Source organism: Hetaerina americana, unplaced genomic scaffold (genome assembly GCF_022747635.1).
Source record: "Hetaerina americana unplaced genomic scaffold, ioHetAmer1.1.p SCAF_10, whole genome shotgun sequence".
NCBI classification, from domain to species: Eukaryota; Metazoa; Arthropoda; class Insecta; order Odonata; family Calopterygidae; genus Hetaerina; species Hetaerina americana.
In genome coordinates this window covers 44,114,027-44,137,977 of record NW_027286070.1, presented here as the reverse complement: position 1 = coordinate 44,137,977, position 23,951 = coordinate 44,114,027, and the positions used below count along the sequence as shown (strand labels likewise).

The window sequence follows — 23,951 nt, the reverse complement described above, 5'->3', positions numbered from 1 at the left end:
GCATCACTAACGCAACGCTTATCAGAGTAAGCCTATGGAGTACACTTTAACGGCTTTTGGTGATTATGGTCGTGTTCTAATTTTAGCGACGTATATTTGTAGATATTAAGGTTACTACTACAACTACCGTGAGTAAATCTCCAACAAAGCGCTTACCAGAGTAAGCCTATGGAGTATGTTATGACAGATTTTCATGGCTATGGCCGTGAGTTCAAATTCCGTATTATGCATGAACTCCATTTTTCCTTGTAAATTGACTTTTCTTGGGGTAGACAAAAAATTTATTTTAGGAAAAATGACCTCAGGTGATGGGATTCCTTTGAAAATCCACCTGCTGCCACTCTAATTAAACTAATGTCACATCTCTTGGTGTGTGGTTTTTTGTAAATTATCAAAAAAACGGGAAATACTTGCACATGAATGATAACGATTCCCTCGAGATGCTGGGAGATTGGAAGTCCGTGTTACGAGTATAAAGCAAATGTTATCGAGCAGCACTTCAATGATTCGGTTTTGATTCGTATTTTCAGCGGGATAATTTTGAACATTGAGACCCCTTCAACACGTTTGGACATCGGTGGACTCAAGAGGTAATACCGTTTCCCTTTCACGCCTTCGCAAGCCAAATAAGAGTGACGAGAGTCAACCACCCTAAACCACCTCCCTCCCTCGTCGCCTCCTTCGCAGTTTAATTTGGTGAGTTCTTGTTTCTCGCTGCATAGTTCGTGCAATGGCAATCTCGGAGCAGGACTGTGGCGACGGAGCTCGAGGAAAATTTCGCATTTCCGATACCGGTATCCAAAAAAAATGAATTCCCTCCTCTCTAACTTAAAGGAGGTTAAAGTTCAAAGGGAAAGAACCGGCGGAGACGACGTTCTGAGACTCTGCATCGTGAGTCAACCCACGCTCCGGAAATTTTCTCCGCACGTATGGAGCTTATTATTTATTTCTTACGCTTTTATAGGTTTGACGAGCTAGCTAAGGCGATTTATTTTTCGTAATAGGCTTAATTTAAAAAAAACAGAGATTTTTGTTTTTCTTTCCCCTTCAATTCGACACAAAAATATTCACGAACTGCAAATACGAGTAAGGGCTAGTCTCGTTGCGAAATATCTTAGTAAGGGGAGTATTTCACATTAATCAGCTGCAGATATTGGATGTTTTTGACATTGCGTATCGTGTGCTATAAACGAAAACAATATTCAAAATATCGACTCGTTTATCTTCACTATCAATGAGACTGAATAACTCCAAGCGATGTCTGTGTATGTTATTCCTTTCATGTTCATGTTTTTGACACCCTCGCACTCCCCTCTTCGCCCAAAGTGGCACAAAGGAAACTATATTTTCCCTACGTGGTGTCGAAACTCCCTTCGATTTCAACTCGGATTGGCTCCTACCCATGTATTATTCCCTCTTGACAGATTCACTCGGACGGAAGTCGACACGTCCGTCATTTTTAGCCTTTCCAGGTCCCTTTTCTGCACATCTTTGGTTTATGTTTCTCTTTCCGATGTCATCTTCTAGAATTGTCTCGGAATTGGAGTGATTACTTTCACTGATAATTGGCACAGCATAAAATAGCTACCGGTAGCCCCGTGAATCATAATTTCGAGCCTCATGTCGAGTACCTACTTCATTAGCGAAAACAAATGGCCACCAAAAATACTTAAAAAATGTTTGACCCATAATGCAATTACGAGAAGATAACACGTATAACTATATCACCCCAAAGGAAATTTGAATTACAAGTTGCTCTTGCTTTAAAATTTATCATAATTCAGACAAAAAATAGTACACGAACAACATATTGCATCAACCCTTGTGATCTTTCCAATGTGATGCAATTTTTTATACGATATTTATCCTTCATACCAAAGGTAAAGATTAATTCATTTTTATAATTTGATTGAGAAATTAAAACGGATGCCAGCGGAGCATGGCACATAAGCATAAAATGGCACGGTGAAAATTTTTTATGCGTATTACAGGAAGACAAATTACACCTCCCGACTTCTCTCTCTGAATTTGGATCTGTATTTGAATTTTGTGATTTGGAAATACTGTCCGTTCTTTTACGCGCATTTAATAATGCCTCCCTTTATTTACCTCCACTTCTCTGTTGATTCACGTTCAATATCCAATCGGAAATTCCGAGTTAGGTCCCATTCCGGGAGAGATTATTGTGTTGCATTAATATTGTGGCCTACGTTGAATTTCGTGGAAGGATCTGAGGGCGAAATGGTCACTTCGGGTGAGAGGGGTGATCCTACGCTTCCTGCAATTCCCCACCGGCTTCTCCAAATCGAACCTGCTTCCCACTTATACGCTGGCGCTTGAGGAGTGGAAGCTATGCTTGGACTTCAAGCAGCGCCTCGTTCTGATTTTCGGGTGGTATATTTCAGCGACTGTTGAACGACATAGTCCCCATAGAGTGGTTATGGAGGAATGGAATTTAAGGTGAGAAATTGATGGAATCGAAACGATTTTGTCGGTGAACAGCGAGGATAATGTGGACAAATTTCCTGAAAAGCCAGGCAGAATCCTATAGAGTACCGCCCTTTCCAACCTTTTTACATTTCACACTAAACATGAGTCTTTTTTTTACATTCATGCAATGTGACGGAGAGAGACAACCGCATCACGCTCCCGGCCAAATATTTGACCACCGAGATCTCTTGAGAACAGGCATAATTTTTAATAGGCACCCGTGAGAAAATGTTTTGGTATTCGTGGTGCCGGAGAAAAAAAATTCACTCACTCTGCAAAATGATATTTTTTCATTTAAAAAAAATTAATATTCTCCCGTAAAAAATTGGTGTTTTGGATGGACACAGACAATGCAACGGCAAAAAGAAACATTTCTTAGCCTACGCTAGACACGACCTGACACCCCTCAATTTGAAAAACCCTTCTTAGGTTCCACATAATTCCTTTCTCCCTTTATTCCATTTAATCTGTCTATCCTATTCCCACCCCTTCCTTGCTTGCTCGATGTTCCTCCCTCCATCACAGTTTTCAACATCTCATCTTTAATCAAAACGTTCTGTACCTAAATGTCCTTGGATTTATCCCAACAATCCCCTCTCTCCTCCCATTCCAAACACTATGCCTTTTGTATTTCCCTCCTATCCGTCCATTATAACTTTTCCACCTTTCTCAACAGCCAAATTTCAAAAGCCTATGATCTAGACCTATCACCCCGAACAAAAAAATGCTCCATGTCAACGTTTTAACGAACTTTTTCTTAACATGCCAATAAAACCACCCTGTCACGAATTCCCTCCTTCTTTTGAAAGCTTCTTTGCCTAACGAAATCCTTCTTTTGAACTTACTACATTGATCGGTTGATCCAAAATACTTATCCCTGATGTATCCCTAATGTTTGATTGCTCAACACCAAATTAGAAAATTCTTTGATATTTATGAATTATTTTTCACAAATATTATCATCGCTCATTTTTAAATGGATTTGGTTTAGAAATTTCCCAGTAAACCCTTAGGCTCCGTTTTTATGGTTCATTATGTGTTATCGGCGAAAATTGAAAATGTATGAAGTCGAAAATCGTAGAAGAGCAAATTTGTCGAAAAATAGCGAATTCCTTAAGAATTTAATTTGATTTCATCAGACGTGGTGAACATACCAATTTTGTTTTTTAATAGTATTTCTGAAGGGGAGGAAAAAAACAATATACACGAAGTATTCTAGGATTTAAAAAATGTAAAAATTTATTCCATTCTGGACATAAAAATACCATAGTTCCAATTGTGTGAATTTAGAATTCGATGCTCCACAAGAGAGAACGATCAGTTCCCTCTTGATCCATAATCATATCAATAATTTTAATTATGAAACAAATCATTGGAAGTGGATGTTTCGCCAACGTTACGAACATTTAGCAAGACTTAACAATAAAGAGTATTGTACGGTTCTTTCAAACTTCTTAGAAAATTAATAATTTGATGTCGCGAGTTGTTTCTCGGGAAATCTAAAAAAGACGCGTTAATGTTCAGATGAAAGAATTCCCTTTCCTCTTGTGTCTTTATTGTGATTGATGTAAGCTTAGTGATTCAAGTGAAAAACCTGAGCATCATTAAGATATTGATATGGCCTGAGGCCTGAGTATCTGAGAATTTTGGTGCGATTGCCCTAAAAAACGTCAATAAAGCGAGAAGTGAAGAAACATTGTAATAAAAATTTTTGTTGTTAACCCGAGTTAAAGGAGAGATGTTTTTCATATTGTCAAGAATAATTAGATATAATAATATTTAATCCTGTTCGAACACTTAAGACCTAGGTCAGAGATATTTAATTATTGATTTAATGCAGCACAATCCTCATCGTTTCGTTAAAACTTTTTTGAACCAAAAAAGTATAGGAAATAGCGAATGTTATGAGAGCTGAAATAGGAGCCAAATTTTAGCTAAAGAATGCTCGAAAGACTTAAAATGCTAGAAAATATGAAGAATACGATTTGACTTCTTACCTCGAAGAGATAATTTTATCTTTAAATCATATCGACTGGTGAAATTACAGGCTCAAGTTATGGGAGGTACTCAAACCTACGCATATGAAGAAACCTCTTTTTCGTGCGCTATTCATGATCGCGAATATAAAGTAATGAGGACTGCCAATTGGAATATTAAATATTACCTTATTACCTCTTAAACGTCATTTTTCAAACGTAAATTTTCCCAAATGACTGGTTGATGGTCTAAAATCTCAGCCGTACTTGCCAAAGGAGACTCGCAAGGCAAGATGAAGGTGCAATTAAATCGCCTAGGAACTTGAGTATGGGATTTTGGAGGAACGGTATTATCATATTTAATGCAATTCTGTAGAATATTCCCCAGTTTATTTTTCAACATCACCATAAAATGAACAATAAACGTATTCTTAATCAGGGAACTGGATATTAGCGAGGAATGGTGGTGAAAAGGCAGTTAAATGTCTCTTCTAATTTCATTAGCAGCGACAAAATATTTTCCCTGAGTTACTTGATGTTCATCGCATTCTATTGGAAATAGCTGAACACCGACTGAAAATTATTACTTACTAAATTATATCTGCTATTTTATCTAATGGCTGCTACCCAAGAAAATAAATTAATGCCCAAAATTATTCAAAATTTTACTTGTGCATATTATATGCTCAAAAAAGACAGTGCAACTCGAGTGGAAATTTGATTAACTAAAATTTACGCAGACGCAGAAAAGTAGAAGACCCTTGTAATCAAGGGGATAACAGGGCTACGGGGAAAATAGGACGGTAAGGGGAAGGGGAATAGGAAGGATGTAACACTGCGGTAACTCATGAAACAAAGGCCGAAGTTGGATGAGATGGCGTTTTGGAGAGAGGGAGGGAAGGTTGACTGCATCCAGCAAACAAATCCTTCAACATCATCCCTGCTCGGCAAACTGGGATCCGCTACTATGGCCACCATCTCGAAAGAAGTCTTGAACGTCCAGTTCAAACAATTCTGAGGCGGGAATCTTGAAACATCGATCCACCTCTTCTAGAAGGAGGTTGAAAAAAAAGTGGAATGTAGAGTGATTTCGCCGCGGTAAAGAGACTTTTAAGTCAATGGATCAAAGCCTAAGGGATTTTGGACATCGATTCACGCTGGTGAGGGTTGGGGGTATAGATCGTAAAAATAAACATTCCGGTAGAGACCGCGGCCTTTAGAAACGTGTGCTCTCTTTTGTGCGTCGAGGGGCTGCAAATAAAGAAACGGCCTACTTAGTCTTCAATGCATTCGACGATTGAATCGCCCGAGGAGGAATTCTACCGCGGATGACTGAGGTCATTTAATCAAAATTCGAAACATCTGGGCAAACATACTGACCCAGGGGTTGCCCAGGAGCTTTAGGCTGACCGCCTAAGGATAATGTAAGGGATTATGAGTTAATTGATGCTGGAAATATAATTTAATGTTTACATAATGTAACTCGTTTTTGTGCTTAAATGAGCGTAAGAGAATGAATATTTACATGTCTGCAGTCGCTATTTTGATGAATAAAGTGTACCTAAAAAAATATTTCTCAATATTTCTTTTCGATATTTTCAGGAATAACATTTTTTGGGAAAGCTTAAAAAATAGTTCATTCATGCAGTTATTACTCCATTGAATTTCATGTGATTTATCATATTTATCAACGAACAACGTTATTATTTATCTTATTATTCAACGAAGTTAAAGCTGTTTAAAATGATTTGAAATGGCCTATAGGGGATTAATGAGGAACTAACGGTTATTGTTCCGCGTATCTTTTTGCAATCCATAATTGCGCAAGATTTTTAGCTGTTGTAATTTTTTAGTAAAGCGTTAAAAATAAACTTCCTGGTCAAATAATATATTAAAATTTTGGATTTTTCGTAAATATTCTACTAGTGGACATTTTAAATAATGAATCATTGGAGTCTGAAACATTAAATGTCAGGCCCTTTGGCGATTCGACATGGCTTTGCATTTGTTTATTTAATGCGTTCTAAATCAAAAGTGACTGAAACAAAGAAAGATTTTTCAAAAAGAAATTTCTATTTTTGTGGACTGAAAACATCGAACTTATATGTGCATCCGTCTGATTATTGCGCAATGAATAACTCGGAAACATGGATATAGTTTTTGGATAAAGTAATAAGAAGAGAAAGATCCGGAATGCAATCGCAATAATCATAATTGGAATCCAGTCCTTAATTGCCCATATGCCAACATAAACTTAAAATTTGCTGCGATTCATTGCTTTCAATTTTTCACAAAGACATTTAGATTGCAGAGAATGTTTTTTTGGACTGATTCATCAATAATATAGCAGAAATAAAAAAAATGGCTCGTTTAATTTTAGGATAAGAACCTCATCTATTCTCTCAGTCAGCAAAATCTTCAAATTTAACCGAAATTTTACTTTGCCCGACAACATCATTTGAATTCAGTTCTTTAACAGACTTGACTAATCTTAATTGCTCATTCTTCAGTGCCACACGAAAAAATTACTTTTGTATACTATTATGATTGCTTTATGTTTATATTGTTTGCATAAAATGAGAACCTAAAATGCTAATGAGTTTATTTTATTTAAAAACCAGTTCCATAATCTTAGGGGATGAAATAATTAATCCAAGTTTCAGTTAATGTATTCCTATGGAAAATAATTCAATCTAAATAGTTAATCTTATGTTAAGAATGCAAATTTCGAAGAATTTCTCGAATATCGAGCGGTTGATGTGCAATAACATATTTCATAACAATAATTGAACTTATTTTGTTATATACATCGCCTATTTTGATGGACGGAAAATATTAACAATGAAGTAGACTAAATGAATACTTTAGGCCTATTTCGGTGTAATCTATAAAACACCATTAAAATCTTTCCACCATCTTTAGATAGATGAAGCTATGCGGATACTAATAATACATTTCTATTGTCTAAAATGTATTCTGTAAATATCTTACGTCTATGCATATAAATGAAATTTTTATTTTGTCTTTTCCGTTGGTGTCGATGAGCTCATTAATAATTGCAGTTATTCTAAAGGTTAATAAATGAATTTGTGATTAAAATAATCCGTACTAATTTAAGCAATTATTAGGTAGACTAATGACAAATCCTAGACATTGGACTTCTAGAATTCTATTTTTCTCTACGAAATTATCATTTGCCCTTTATATTTCTCCGCTTTATTAGTTTTGCTAATAGAGCTATGAAAATAAACCCCAATAAAAAATAATCGAGAGGCAGAAGTTCCCTAAATACAAGACCAGAAAGTACGAGATTAGCTTAGGATGATGTGGTGCGTGTTATGTCCATGCTCGCGGATAATTATTTTTGTTCCGTTACCGACTAGTTTCTCCGGCACCCAATCTTTTATCGGCATAGTATTCACGACGATGATTCAATACACATGTCACTGACCCTAGTGATGTTTATAGACCATCCAACTAAAATTCCCGTACTCCAATGAAAACTTGTTCCCTCCTCCGCTGCGTTCGTTAAGGCAAACGGGTGGGAGTTAGCCCGTTTCCGAAAACACAGCAACAGAAATTCCAAGCCGCGGTACGGAATTGTAAAATTTTATTTTTCCGGATGCGGATAAAAAATGGATTTCGATGATGACCGCCTGCCGCTCAACTGTCGAGTCAAATTGTCATTTTGCAGTGGCTCGAAAAAGGGACGTTGTTTCGTGGTCGTAGTGATGTCACTCTCGACGGAAAACTTCCTCGCGGCCACTCCTGACCCAATAAAGGAAAAAAGACTCTCACGTGCCTCATGCCGTTTGCGTGCAGGGATTGAGGTTCGGATTTATTTTTCTCTTATGTCGCCGGCGGCCGAAAATCGACGGGCGAAATTAGAGGCTGGTAAGGGAGAGAGGAGATTGGCTTGTCCTGATCCCTCCTCCTCCTAATTTTTCTTCTCCGAATTTCTCTCCGCTGCATTAAGCTTTGCATTTTGCGGAGTATGTCACTGGCAATATGGGGAAAGCTGCCAAGATAACTGGGATAAAAAAAAGTCTCTCTGTGCGTTTAATTAAAAGAATTCTCGTTTGAGCACTGAGATTATGGCTTTTTTTCGTTCCCCAGCCGGCTCCTCCGTCAAACCTCACTTCATCGCGGTGGTAATAATCACTGTGGGATATGCGAAACACCCGTGGCAATATTCATCTCAAGAAGGTTGGACTTGATTACGGTGGTGAGGGTTAAAAAAGATGGTGGGAAGATTAAAAGAGGGAATGTTGCGCAGGAAAGAGATGAAATTTAAGGCCATATCCAACCGGTCGCGTAACGCACCGTAAGTATCCCACTCTCACGGCTCCCATTCGTGGATCGGAAAACTCCTGTACAAGTCCGCCAAGCCTGTGAAAGCCGCTCCTTACACTGCCATGCTACTCCACTGTCATGCGTGAAACGAACTTGGAGTTATCGTTTTAATGTGGAGGTGAAATCTTATGTGAGGCTTTTACACTCCGAAATTGCTCTCTTTTCCTTGGCCTTGGGAGAAAAAGAGCACGCAGTTGAACCGTATCATTCATCACCTCCTACTTTATTCTTCTTTCGTGCGCGCGTCAGGCTTTCCCTAGCTTTTCTCTCTTGTCTTATCTTCCCCTCTCGCATTTGCCTAACCTCACGCGTTCATCTCAAGGGCATTGATATTGTTCAAAATAAATTTGCTAATGAGAAAACTCATGTTTTTCCAGCTTAAAAAGCGTAGTCGCAATATGATAAAGTCTTGAAAACTCATGACGTAAACCTAAACGCATTTTTACCTTTTTATTGATAAACTTCAATGCATTTAGATTGAAAAGCATCAATAAGTATTGATGAGTTTTGGATATTATAAATATATAGAAATTTCTAAACAAATTGTTTTTACCTCTCTCTCTCTTTCAAGGAAACTTTTTTTACGCTAGTGGTCCGCTCAATTCCACCTTCTGTGTTTGATGTGCGTTCATATCCTTTTTTTTAAACCTAAATCCATATGAATATGTATGTATATATATATATATATATATATATATATATATATATATATATATATATATATATAGTTTATATTAGGCTCTTAGAGGAAACTTCTCAGGCAGCAAAATCACCGAGTACATATTAAAACATACGCAATTTAAAAGACTCTCACTTTGTATATTTTCACGATTGGATGGTATCGTCTTCATTGAGCAAAGGAGGGTTCTCTGAGTGAAGGTCAAATGAAGTCGGTTTAGGATGGGGATGGGTTACAAGGATAGAGATATAGGAGAGGGAATGGAGGTTATTGGATACTAGTGTGATTTTTATAAATATGAATTTATATATATATATATATATATATATATATATATAATGGGCAGAGACAATAAAACACAAATAGAAAAGAATAGCAAAATTTAAAAGAACACTCACACGGTAAATTGTTTGAGCTTTCGGCCCTCTCAGAGGCCTTCTTCAAGAGTGAGACTCCGAGGCCTTTTTCAAGAGTCTCACTTGAAGAAGGCCTCTGAGAGGGCCGAAAGCTCGAACAATTTACCCTGTGAGTGTTCTTTTAAATGTTGCTATTCTTTTCTATTTTGTTATATTGTGTCAGCCCATTATTGTGCCACTCGTGTGAGTTTTTCCGTGCAATCTTTATATATATATATATATATATATATATATATATATATAAACACAGATGTAGATTTTTAGAATATAGAGACACAAAGAAAGGACACTCACAATTTGTTATTTGACGTTTCGACAGCACGGCTGTCGTCTTCAGAATGGCGTTCTCGGGGAAGAGCGGAGAGGATGTGCGGGGGAGAGGTGGGGGAAGGAAAGGTAAACGGACCAATAGGAAATGAACAAGGGGGTGGGGGGGATATGTAGGCAGCCAATTGATGCATTCAATGGGCTTGGTTCAACCCGGGCGGTTTGAATGATTGGGCCACCCAGATATGCGCCATCTCGCGGGTTCTCACCTCTATTATACTCGCAGATTTGGGAAGGATTTCAATCACCGAAACGGAGAAGCAGTCGTCAAAAGATTGGTTGTGGGAAGCGGTGTGAGTAGGGATGGGATAATTAAGAAAGGTGGGAGATTTGGTGGAATATCGGTGGTTATTCATTCGGAGGGAAAGTGCGGTCGTGCATTCGCCCACGTAGAAGGCAGGGCAGAAGTAACAGGAGAGGCGATATATAATATTTTTTGAGGTACAGGTGGCGAGTGGTTGGGAGTTGGTACTGAGTGAGGGGGAGGGTCTTAAAAGATGACAGCATTTACAGCGTGGGCGGTTGCATGGTGCGGATAGGGGCGGGGGAGAGACGGGGGTGCTTGAAGCTGGATTTGTGGACTTCAAGATGTCTCGCAAGTTCGACGGGCGTTTAAACGAAACAGAGGGACAGTGTGGGAATAAAAGTGATGTGGACTGAGTGTTATTGATAATTGGGAAGAGGTCACGGATTAGATGTTTAATTTTGTGTGTTCCGGGGAAGAAAGTGGTGATAAGATTAGGGACCACGTCGCCGCGTCGCCGAAGAGCGTTCTATTTCGAAGATATTATATATATATATATATATATATATATATATATATATATATATATATATATATACTCATATATACAGAAACAGATATAAGGAAAAGGGATAGGAACACATATAAAGGACGAATTCGTCCTTTATATGTGTTCCTATCCCTTTTCCTTATATCTGTTTCTGTATATATGAGTATTTATTCGCCGTTTGGCGGGATTTCGTGTTTGAATGTATATATATATATATATATATATATATATATATATATATATATATATATATATATATGATGGCTAGCATTAAAGATAATATTACTATTGAAAGTATCTGGTTAATTTCACCAAGCCACTTACTGGAGGATCTTTATTTATGATTTACATCTACAGCGACAGATTCCTTCCACTGCACGGGGGAAATCCTGTTTACACATATTTTGTACAAAATTCTTCTTTCACACGCACACCCAATCGAAACTTCTGTGATACATAACAGATTCCATGGTTCATTCTTAAGTGAAATTTAACCCAAAGTTATCGAGAGGAGCATGCTGAAGATTTCATCATTACTTCTGGTATAAAACTCGGGTAACTCACCAGTGGGGGTAGCCATTGTTATGCAAGGAAAATGCCCCGTCTCTCCAGACGACGTTAGTCCCATCTCCCATTCTGTATCGACCTCTTCTCACAGCGTCGACACAGTATTATAAACGAAGTTTCCTGATCATTACGTGCAAGATGAAAAAGAGAGTATGCCTTTCGTTTCAGAAAGTTTCGGTGAAGGAAAAACAGCAAATACCAAACAAAAAGTAATAGATTTAAATTAACGAGTTATATTTAAACAATACGTTGCGCTCCTCCTCTACCTTTTGCTAGTCACTACTGAGCTTATTTAGATCATAGTACTAGCTAGTCACTGTAAATGTGAGACCAATGCGTACTGCGTGCATACGCTCACTCAAAATGAGAAAGCCACGACCCGATCCAACCACACAAAGGGGCAACATAAAAAGCGTCTACCCCGTGAAGCACGTTCCGGAAACTTCTTTAATAAATTAAGCATGAACAAGCTCCTCAAACCGATGAGAACTTGTTTTCGGTCATTTTTTTCTTCGGCTCCTCGTTCCTTTCATCAAAAAATTCAAACTTTTCCACGGCGAGGCCATTTTGTTCGCTCCCTATAATCTCCGGAAATAGTTTCAAAGCGATGCGCACTACTATCGCGAGTATACATATGCATGTAGGACAAAATAGGTCGCGAGAATAATACCTTAAATATTAGGTGGCGGTAACATTTACTCTGATTCGTTGCAATGGTACTCAACAGAAGTCAATTAAGAGTATTACTGTGAGGTATATACCTTAATTTATTTTTTCCAAATGTAAAATAATGATTATACCCGAATATTATGTATATATGTATGTATGTAGACATATATATATAAATATATATATATATATATATATTCACATGGAAATAGATACAAGGAAAAAGGATGAAAAAACATATAAAAGACGAACACAGGAGGGGTGGTGAAGGCGGAATCCAGCAAAATCACAAGCGTAAATATATTTCCTTGACCGGGAATTGAACCTGGACACTTGCCGGGCGGATGCTCTTATATAGTGAACGCGGTCCTTATGGTTATATTATATATATATATATATATATATATATATATATATATATATATATATATATATATATATATATATATAACATACTTTAAAAATCATGTGGCTCTTTAAAAGTAATGTCTAAAAGTAGCTGATAATACGAGTAATTACAACCATTTCAATAGAAATTAAATTCAATTGTTTCGTTAATGGTTTTAATATTCAGTGCATCTCAACATATCAGAATTAGCCGCATTTATTTTGTGAATGCACGGTTGCCCTTTTTCGAGCGGCCATTTTCATATATTTTGAAGACGAACATTTTGAGCCCATCAAATGGACACGGTCTACTTGTAGCAACATAAAGCTTAATCTAGGCAGACGCCGGCTGTGGTGGATGTATGGACGTCGCATTAATGAAAATAATTCCCGTGCACTTTTTTATTAGTCATTTCGAAGGCCTGGGTAGAATTTAATCTTATCCGTTGTGGAGTAAACGGCAGTGGTATCTCAGTTGGACGTAATCTATGCCTGGTATTAAAATGCCAGCACCAACTGATGTTCCAGTTAACACTATTGAATTTTCGTACATTCGCTTGATTCTCATTCTTTTTCCATATACCAAGTGTTTCCGCTATGTTGAGATTTCGTATCAGAATAACGATGAACTTTTCCTTTAAAACCTATTGGTCTAGGCGTATCCTGGATGTATCCTGATTTTGAACATACTCCTTATCAGTAACAATGCAGTCCGCACAATAAAAGAATTTTGCTTCACCAGACAATTTTTTTCTACGATTTTTGTAGATATAAAGTTTAATTTTTTGGTTCAAGCATTACCCTGTCTGTTATTGAACTCGTTAAACTCTCATTAATTTTACCATATATCTCCTAAATGCCTCAATAAAATACAATAATTTTTTTATCTTTAAATAATATTGATAATCTGTGTTAACAATCTGTTATGTGTGGAGCATTTTCATTAGGTCGTTCCTTTCTGCCCTTTGATGACCATTATCCTAAATTCAGAGAGGCACACCTATTCAACCTATTTAATTTCCTACTTTTGGTATAAAAATCTGATCGTCCGTCTTCGAATTACGACTAGCGAAAAGTCAAATTAAATTTTAATGGTGTTTTCATCATTATTTGTGCTATCATTTCCATTATTATATGTATTTTTTGGGAAACTGGTAATTTTATAGGGTAAAATTCATACTTTAAGAAAAAGTCAACCCTTTGGTGACCATTTATCGTATATCTAAACTGTGATAGCAAGACGACGTCTTTAATGCCCCTCCCTCGTACAATACAATCAACAATCAGTTTAATCGTATTTTATTTACGGCTCGCATTAAATTCACGCTAGCGTACTGAATATTTAAAGTATTTTGTGACTTATTTTGATGTGATTGCTTGAAAAATTTAAAGATTAACTCATGCTGTTCCGGTCTCTACCAACGATTTTTACCCAAGAGCTTGAATGAACGGAGCTGCGTTGATTTAGACGTCGTTCAAAGAGTTTTGAAATTCATTGTTTCTCTTGGCATAGCAAAATCTAGGCTAATATTGATAATCAGGGGATGAAAGTTTTGAATGGATATCTCTCCCGTAATATTAATAACATAATTAAAAAATTTTGGCCTACTGCTCATTCAGAACTCCTTTGTGTCAGATTTGAGTATCGTGTTGCTTTTAAATTAAAAACGTTTGTATCGCTACATATTTCATTAAGCCTTACGAGGGGGCTATTGAGCGAGCATTCGAATTGGGTTTCCATTGTTCCGGCGATTGCAGACCGAGAAACCACTCAGCGGAGGAAATGAGAGTTGAAAGACTACGCGGCATTTGATAACCAGGCTCAGTCACCCATTATTAACTAAAAATATGGTTTTCGACATAACATCGAGTGCTGAAAGTCATTAAGGATAAATGACGTGTTCGAAATTGAATCAAATATTCAAAATACCAAGCGATTTCTCACTATAGATACAGGTATATCTTCGGAGCTGTATTACGAGTAAAGAAGCATGACTCCATCAAACTATAAGTGAAGAAATACTTCGATGATAAAGTTGAGGAGAGATCTTATTTTCCGTTATTTTATACTTCAGCTTAAAAACCTGTTGCCCAGTTGGAATCCTACGCAGCAGGCCTCCAAAGCTTAAATAATCATAATGCAGAAAAAAACACTTTTCCACTTAATTCAAAACCATGACGAACTGGGATAAATATTCTAAATGAAAGAGTTGAGAGCAACTAAAGGAACGAATTCCAAATGTATGTATTGAAATACTAAATAGGTACAAATCTTGCGAGTTTTATGTTGGCACGGGGAGAATGATTCTAGCTCCGCATCACGTCGGTATGCGAAACCACCAAGAGAATGCAAAGGATAAAGATTCTCAGGGAGATCGATGGAAGGAACCCTATTTTCCCTCAAACAGTCCGTGATTAAAAAATAATAGAAAAAATCACGTGCGAAAATTCGAACCACCCAAAATTAACATTTTAGCCAATGCTGAAAATTACGTGGCACCAATGACAGGTGATCTGAAACCCCCTTTTCGCAGATACTTATAGAGGATTGCAAGGTGAGAAGTGCATGTACGCTATGGTAAACTTAAACATGTATCTAATGATTACTGTTGAAATTAAATATTATCTACAATGATATCAGGGTTTTGAATTCTTCAAGCCGAAAAAAATATTTTTTCATTCAGACCGTTTTTTAGGGTATTTCTGAAATGTCCACTCCAGATTCACACGTCGAATACGTCTTCGTGAATCTAAGAAAAGAAAACGGCATCATCCATTATTTTTATGGAACCATTTTTAGTGTGGAGGGTGCGTTTACACTGAGGGTCACGCTCATACCTTGGGACTCTTCGAACGTAGGAATTCTAGGAAAGAATAATTAAGGCGGGGGTGAGAGTATCCCTCAGCTGTTGGGGTCGTGCCCGCGGACGAGGAATGAGGCTATGGGGTGTCTTTTGGCATTGGATTCACCTCCTAAAACTGAAATTCAAGTCTTCCCATGAAGGTTTCGAGGAAAAGCCGTTTAAAATTAGCTTGATTTTCACTGTCTTCCTTGTTGTGATATCCGTGGGCGTGGGAGGGTTGATACTCCGAAACAAAATGACGTCTACCAAGACTCGTTGCAATTTTCAGGGGTGTTTTTTTCGTCGTGTCCCAAGTTCTATGCCATGTTAACCAGTCGATAAACGAAATCGGATACCTGATTAAGAGGTCTTTGGTAGAAGCCTCATAGGGCGGACGATATGAAGGTCAATTGTGCAATTACGCATTTATTGGAAATCATATTGATTATGATATTAGTTTTATTCGGAAATATTTTCCTCTCTGACTTTAAATATATCAAAAATTTATGAAAAGAATATTGAAATATCAATGTAAACGACGCAAAAATTTTAATGGTCTTTATATTTTCCTTGGTAATATTGTGCAAAATATTATGCCAAAATAACTAACAAACACATGAAATTACAATATGAATGGAAAAGCATCAGAAAAAATTATGCACGGATGTAGATGGAAAGTTTTTCCTGGGAAATTAGTCCAGCCACATTAACTAATATTTGTGGGCGATTGGAACTTTCCAGAACTAATGTATCGGCATAGGCCACAGGAAGCAGGTAGTAATAGAATTAGAGATAAGTAATCATGAACGGCTACACAGTTCAATTGAAATCGGAATGCAGTGCAAAAATGAATTCTATGAAATGTTCAACCCTACGATCATTTCAACATTACTGACATCAGGAAAATATTCATCCTCATTTCTTACTTATGAAATTTCACTTTTATATCATACGCTGGTAAATCTCATTTCATTATTTTACTGGTACTCCCCAAGAGTTTAAAAATTTGCAAAAATATAATGGAATTACGAGCTAACTCTGAAAATTAATTACCAATGCCCACTAATTGAACGAAGTGCAAAGTGTAACAGTTTCTATAGTCAAATTTTATGCTGAAGATTTTTCCTCAATTAAAAGACATTGTATTTGGATTCAACATCGCACGTGCGAAAGGCCGCAAGCTTCACCCTAGGTGAACGTTAGCGGCGCTCGGGCCCACGCACTGAAACCGCCCGCACTGTAATTTCACGGACGGGCCCTCCTGACCCACTCACCCGATATACATGATGACTCCGACGCGCGCGATGTTCTCCTCCAGCTCCTTCCAAGTCTCCTCGAGCAGCGCTACCTGCCTCTCGGTCAGCGGCAGTGAGGGCACAGCCGCCGGGGCCTCGCCGTCCCCTGCCGCCTCCTCCGATGCCCTCCCGTTTTCCCGGAAACCGTCCTTGCCCCCTGACCCCGCTCCCCCATCACGTTCGCCTCCCGTGCTGGACACCGACTTGTGACGATGCAGCGACTTTGGCGACGTGTCGGAGAGGGAACCCTCCTTGGGGCCGCGGCTGTGCGCCGAGTTTCCCATCACTCGCAACTCCGTTCGTTTTCCTTCCTTCTCCGTCCCCTTCCCCTCTTCCCTCACCCTCCTCTCTTGACTCACTCCCCTCTCTTAAAAACCCACCCCTCTCTCCGAATAACTTTGGTGTCTCTAACGAACGGAAGGGAATGCAAATTCTGGAGACTCTCAGAATGTCACGGTCAACCTAATTTTCTACCCTTCGGCTCTTTCCCTCCCTCCCTCTCTGAAGGGTTGAAATTTGAGAGGAAAGATTTTTCGGAATTAGTGAGCCTTCGCGTTTGCAGGAATAATATTTGTCGGCCCAGCCCGGAAAAATGATTTGAATCTCCTCTACTTCACGCAGTCGTAAGATAATCTAAGGTTGAAGGCAAATGTGCCAGTACTACTACTCCATTGGGATGAGGTGTAGTTAAATATCTATGAGTGAGCCTCGAAGACCGTTCACACCGCTCTAGTCCCGCTATTTGGCGGGGCGATCCAGTGGCGTCCGTCTCCTCAAAATCGACTTCCACTGACACGCACCAATTGCGTAGCTCTGATTAGCTTTTCAATTCTGAAATCTATTCTCGTCTGCTCAGTCTGGAAACCGCATGGCACGGAAATCATCCTCTGCCCACGCATCCACGCCGACGGCTGGATGTGGAGATGAGAGGAGAAACCGCCCCTCGTGCAGTTCACGGGGAACGTAGAATGGTCACTCGTATGGGGGGGATGAGGTTGGAGACCAACTGGGAGGAGAGACTGTGGGGGGGGGGCTTCACCCTCTCTCCCTTCCCACCAAGACTCCCTAACGTTACCCTCAACCCCTGGTACACGTGCTCCTCCACAAGCACGTAGTTTCAAACTCCAAGTCACATGCGTCTTCAAGAAGGGTGGAGTCTTGGGAATTCCGTCGGAACCACACTCGGTGGGCCATCGGCGACGAATTCTCTCTCTCTCCCTTAAGTTGGGGTGGTTTCCCCTCTCTGGGTTCCGGAGTTGCCGGAACAGTTGTGCGTGGGGTAAGGGGTGGTTGGATTGGTGGTGTGGGGAGGGTGGAGGGCAGGGGAGGTCGGAAAAGATCCTCTGGGGCCACTCCTTCGACTCCGCTTGGGCGCCTCTCCTCTCGGAATCCGCCCCGCGGAAGCAAACGCCGCTCCCCGGAAAACACGGGAGTCGCTCTCGTCCGAGCGCCGTGAAAGCACTGAATTGGCGAAGGGAGCGGAGCGACGGGGCGAGAGGTAGGGGAGCGGGAAGCGGGGAGGCGCGGGGGATGGTGCGTGGGGATGAGAAAGCGGAGGGTCGAGGAGGGGCGGGAGGGTGGGTTTTTCGAGGGGAGGGTAGGAACGGGTTAGAAAGGGGAGGTAGGAAGAGATAGAGGGAGGGACGTTACGGGAGGGGAGGGTACGTTTTAGGTAGGGTGGAGAATCGGTTCGGATCGCTCGGGGTGGACGGAAAACGTTCCCCTCTCTCCCGGCTCACCCTCCCGCTAACCCACGCCCAGATACACGGAGTGGGGTGTGGTTGGGCCAGTGAGGGCAGAAGAGTGGGGAGGGTGGAGGAGAGATAAGGGTGTTTGAGGTATCTGGAAGAACAAAAGGGCGCTTCCGGGAGGTTTTAGGGTTTGCCCGCGGTGGGAATGCGGGCGGCGAATCAGAAAGGGAACGGACGAAGGGATTTGTGTAGGTGGCTTTAGATGCATGGGGAGGGAGCGTGGGCATAAGAATGCCTTCAATAACACCTGTGCCTCTGCTCCTGTCCTGCTCGTAAAGCCAGCAATTCAAATAATAAAAGCCGACCATAAAACTGATTGGTCTCCCTACCAAGAGGCGATTGATCATAACTGTAGGTAAAATATTTTGCCTCCATTAAATTATACAGTTGTAATGAGTTAAAAATCTAATGAAGGAACCAGATATTTTTTCAGTTGGTCAGAGATTTTTCGCCATATTTTTTCATGAAACATCGGCCCATTCCGCATTTGGTGATATCTCGTCCATTGATTTACTTGGCGAAATTTTTTCATATTTTTCTGCCGATCCCTGTGACCAAAAAATATAACCAGACTCAACCTAGACTAAAATAGCTCAGCGTCTTCATCCAGTCTCTCCGGGGTAAGAAATAAGGCGTTTTAGACTTTCAGGTTTAGTTGAATAAATTAGCTGCGTGTGGATCCTGGTGGGGAGGTGCGATCCCAATGGAACAGCTAAAATGCAAAGTAGGCTGAAGGATCGAAGATTTCTAGAGCTGAAATAGACGACTGAAATTCAAATCACGCTATCTGTCGCTTCTTTTTGAAAAAATTGCATAATTAATGGGCCCCACCCGACAGCTATAATTATGAATAAATTATTTGTATGAGATGATTCCTTTTATTGGAAATGGCAAAACTATTCCCTACTCTTTATCGTGATGCAGAAAAAAAAACTCATCGGTGAAATTTTTTGCCTCGTTATACTTAGTAGATTGGTCGATGAGAAAAAAATGTATTCCGAAAGAGGAAATACCTTCACTGTTAATTCTAGTGACTTCCTGCTCTATTTTGAAAACAACAGCGGCAGAGATTCAGCGAAAGCAAATAAGCTTGCCATCTAACACGTTGGCCATGAGTTCTAATCCAGCCTAAGGGATAGGCGTTGTGCTGTAATGAATTCGCCATGATTTTATGCTTACGGAGAAATATGCTGTTAGAGCACTATCGGATATCCAATTACTTCCCCTGCTTGAGCGCAAAACCCCTTCTGTCGATTCCAGTTAAGCCTTTAGTTTAGATGCGTGATATTTCAAAACAAACACTGCCAGCCGTTGAATTCCAAATGCTTGTTTCAATTTAAATAGTCAATATTTATATCTACATCCTACATATAAAATTTCATAGAGTCCTGTTTTATATTGATATGTGCGAGCATTTTTCAGCCTTCTTCATTCTTATTTTTTTTCAAATCGAAGAAGAGAATAGAAGTTTGCTCACTTTGTCTCATTTTCATGGAACCTTTCAATGTCTTATGCATGGTTTTTTTAAAAGTGATGCATCATTGAGACCGAATTTATGTAAGCAATGCTGCATAATAGTTCAGCCCTTGATATGTGATTACCAACATAGTTCTTCTATTAATCTATCCTCACGACCAATTTCATCATAGCATGCTTTGCAAAGCGTCATCCTCTTCAACTTAATCTTATTTGGAAAGCAAACCGAACTTAACTTAAAAATCTTTAATAATATATTGTGTTCTTAGTAAGGCCAAACTAGTGAATGAAAGGGTGAAACGCTAATACTTGTTTTCGTAGGTGCCGAGGATGTATCACTCTGTAAGCAAAATATTATTTTTGTAGTGACACCATACGTCTTTGAAAAATTACTGAAAATCCAATTATTTGTACCTTTTGGTAATTCATTCTTTGTTCAAAAATGCATGGAAATGCTTATGTGGGTTTTTTAAAAGTTTTTAAAAATATAATGAGGTCATCATTTGAGAAATAACTTAAATAGCACGAACTATATTTGATTTTGAGTGTTTCTTTTTTGGGATTCAAAATGCACTAATATTTTCTTTCGAATATAATAATGTGTATAATTTCCCCACGGGTGCTGAAAATATGCTCTTGTTTTGTATCTTCTTTCGTCGCATACAATTACACTAAAATTTAACTGTGCAAAATACTTTCGAGCTCATCTGATTAAATACTGTCAGACTAAATTCTTAAAATATTTTGACATACCTTTTCTTACATACCTAAGGAGATATGAGTCATAAAATGACCTGATAAATGCTTCTTCTTTTCATTTAACCTAATATCGGTCGAAAGGGCTATCGCCTGATAAATCATCCCTTTAGCCCCAATAGTGTTCATTATCGATCAAAAGTGAACTATAGGTTCGTTCACCTGATCATTCGTACGGGAAACTTTTTGAAACGGAGAGGATAAGATAACCAGTTTGTGTCAGAGCGATGACGGTGTGGGATCGGAAGGTACTGAAAAGCAAGCATAAGAGGGATGAAATTAGCAGTTATTAGAGAAGAAAACCACCTACAGGTTGACTGCTCTCGTGGGAGTTGAAATTTTGGAATTACAAAGATTGATACGGAATGAAAGGAGGTTAATAGAATGCCATTGTTGGCATAAAGTCGCTATTATCGAAGCGGAAAGCTGTCAGAACTGCTGAGATTAGTGTCTAATTTTCCGGAAAATGCTCATTAGTCAGGTGTATTCCACACAGTACCCAAGAGTGCAGTGTACTAGAGAAGGAAGCCCACCACTAAGATACTAATCAAGTTCCTTTGAGGGGAAAACCAGAATAATAAATGATCCACCTATTTATGCGTAATAGGCTGGGGTTAATCATTATTATTTCGCTGGCTACCGTTTAGGTGAGTTTTGGGTGGACGTAAGCTTAACAACCCTAAATCCTACATTACTTAGCCCCGCCCAAGATACATTATCATGACAGACAACATTATCCTACACTAAAATAAACCATCTTTAATCCATACATACATTCTATCTCCATTCATTTCGACCAACGTGATTATTAATTTATTTCCTGCCTCTTCCTCGCTTGTCTAACGTTCTCCTCTATCAAGTTGCGTAGTTTCGGGCGTCATGTTGTGGAATTTGAACATAATAATAGATAGATATTAGATTATAATCATAAAAATCATCATTATTTTCTTCCCTCTAGCACAGTCTTCAATTTTTCATCCCCATTAAAAATATTCTTTTACCTGCCTTTTCTGGATTTATTCTACAGTATTCTCTTCTCCCCACCATTCCTAGTACTTATTCCTTTGTTTTCCTTTCCGTCCATTTTACTTGTTACATCCTTCTACAGATCCACGTATCAAAAGTCTTCAATCTACGCCTATCATTTTGCTTCAGTGACCACAGTTTTGCGCCGCTCAATGTAGCCTTCCTCGTTCTGGAAAGTTAATTCTTATAAATACCATCACCTCATCCTGATTTATCCTCTTCACAAGTGTTCTTTATGATAAAACCTCTTATCCAGTAGAACTATTGCAAGGATTTCGTGAGACTACGAAAGCGGAAAATTTGCCTTTCCCCCTGCCGGGCTGGACACGCCCCCAGTAGACTTCGGCCCGTAAAAATTGGATGAATAAACAATGTTTGCTTTAAGGCATATTTACTTCAGTAATTGGTTATTATAACTTCAAATATCACCAATATCATCACCTCTTAATGCGTTTACAGTCTTAAATTAATGCTAACAGATTTAATATGGTGGTAAACCAACTGCAAAACTCTGAACATTTTCTCATAGGCATACCGAGATGTCTCTTTTCCGTTTTAATTGTTTGAATACTTTCATTCTACAGGTCCCCTGTATGTCCTTTTACGCTACAAAATTATTCTTCATGTTTTTTATTCATGACTTTGTATACCCCATAGGTGGATCGCAGGGTGATATAATTACTGACTTCTTTCGCGCCGCTTTACTAAATGAAGTAAATTTCTTATGATCAAAACTTGTCAGGAAGGTTTGAAAAAGAACATTTTCATATCCTATTAATAATCTGATGGACCATATGTACTCGTGGCAAAATAAGTGCTTATAGAAAATTCATATTGTGAAGAATAACGTAGGAACACCCTTCAGGCAGTTACCTTTCGTGAATGTCACGTTAAAAAAATGATTTTCACCTGTTCCAGTAGAGTACTTTCCCTAATTACTTACGAAATCCAATCCTTGCATGCATCGTTTGCTTCTGTCGCATTTATGCATTGTTTCATGAACGTCCTTTTCTTCTTGAGAATTCCATTGTTCTTTGTTTAGAGTGACTCTTCGAAAACCCTAATCTACTCTTCTTCCACAGCTCAGCAGATTCCTTTCAGGCTCTTTTATTTTTTATCATGTTCATTCGACCGTAATCCTCTCTTTCGACAATACACTCCGTAACTCACTTCCTAACCCAATCCAATTTCTTCCACTGCTATTTCATTACAATTTTTACCGCAAACAATTCTCAAGTATACCATTCTCGCCGTGTGTAAGCAAAATTTATGTTCGTCTTGAAATATTCAAGTTTCAATTTCGCACAGTCATGTAGAGAAAAATACCGTTTTACAAACTGCAATTTTTACTGCCTTGGGTGGAAATTCACGACACGTACTATCCAATTTTCTGCTGTCTTTCTTGCGGCCTTTCATCCTTAACGTGTCTTCAATGTCTTCATCCATCCTCCTTTGCCAGCATCTAATACTAACTAAATTAATGCAACAATATCAGAGTGTAAAAATCCTGGTCTAGGCGAATCATTCACCTTGACTGAGATTTTTACTCTCTGGAATTGTTGAATTGAAATGCATATTAGCGGATGACTCCGTTAAAAGTTTCTGTTGTGGGATCTACCACAGTTACTTGGAATTTGTGAAATAATAATGTTTCTGGGAGCTATTTTCATTTCGCTGGGATCACAATCGTCTGTTGGTTCTCCCCAGAACTAATTTCTCTCACTCTAAAACTTATGAATCTTATTCAGAATTAAGCTTGACCCTGAACACGCTGTACTTAATCGTCAACTCCTGATCAAAGTGCCAAGCTATTCCAAATAATTTAAACAATTTATTACCCTTACGCTTTCTTTAACGCATTCATAGGGCATTCATTCATCCCATAATAATTTCATTCACTAACTCTAGTTCCTTTCCATGCACAGCTCTCACATTCCAAGTACCGATTATTGCCTTGCGCGTTACTCCATGGATCAATCTTATACGACCTACGCTTCCTTTCATAGCTTCGGTCGTCCAATGTTTTTTTTATTTGACTTTTACGTGCAATAAAAGATATTGCGACGCAAACTACCAGCCTTTATAGATCTCCTGCCACGTGGCACAGTCTCAGCTAAGAGTTATCCCACCATTCATTTGTCTAGTT

At 38.9% G+C, this 23,951-nt stretch overlaps 1 protein-coding gene across 1 annotated transcript in view; it reads right to left on the bottom strand.

The window, feature by feature from the left end:
• The window catches only part of LOC139700316 (uncharacterized), a 229,631-nt gene extending 212,551 nt beyond the window's left edge, over positions 1-17,080 (bottom strand). Inside the window, exon 1 of the mRNA XM_071598955.1 lies at positions 16,776-17,080. Coding sequence (XP_071455056.1) covers positions 16,776-17,080 — 305 coding nt within the window. The remainder of the gene's footprint in view (positions 1-16,775) is intronic.
• Between the last annotated feature and the right edge of the window lie 6,871 nt (positions 17,081-23,951).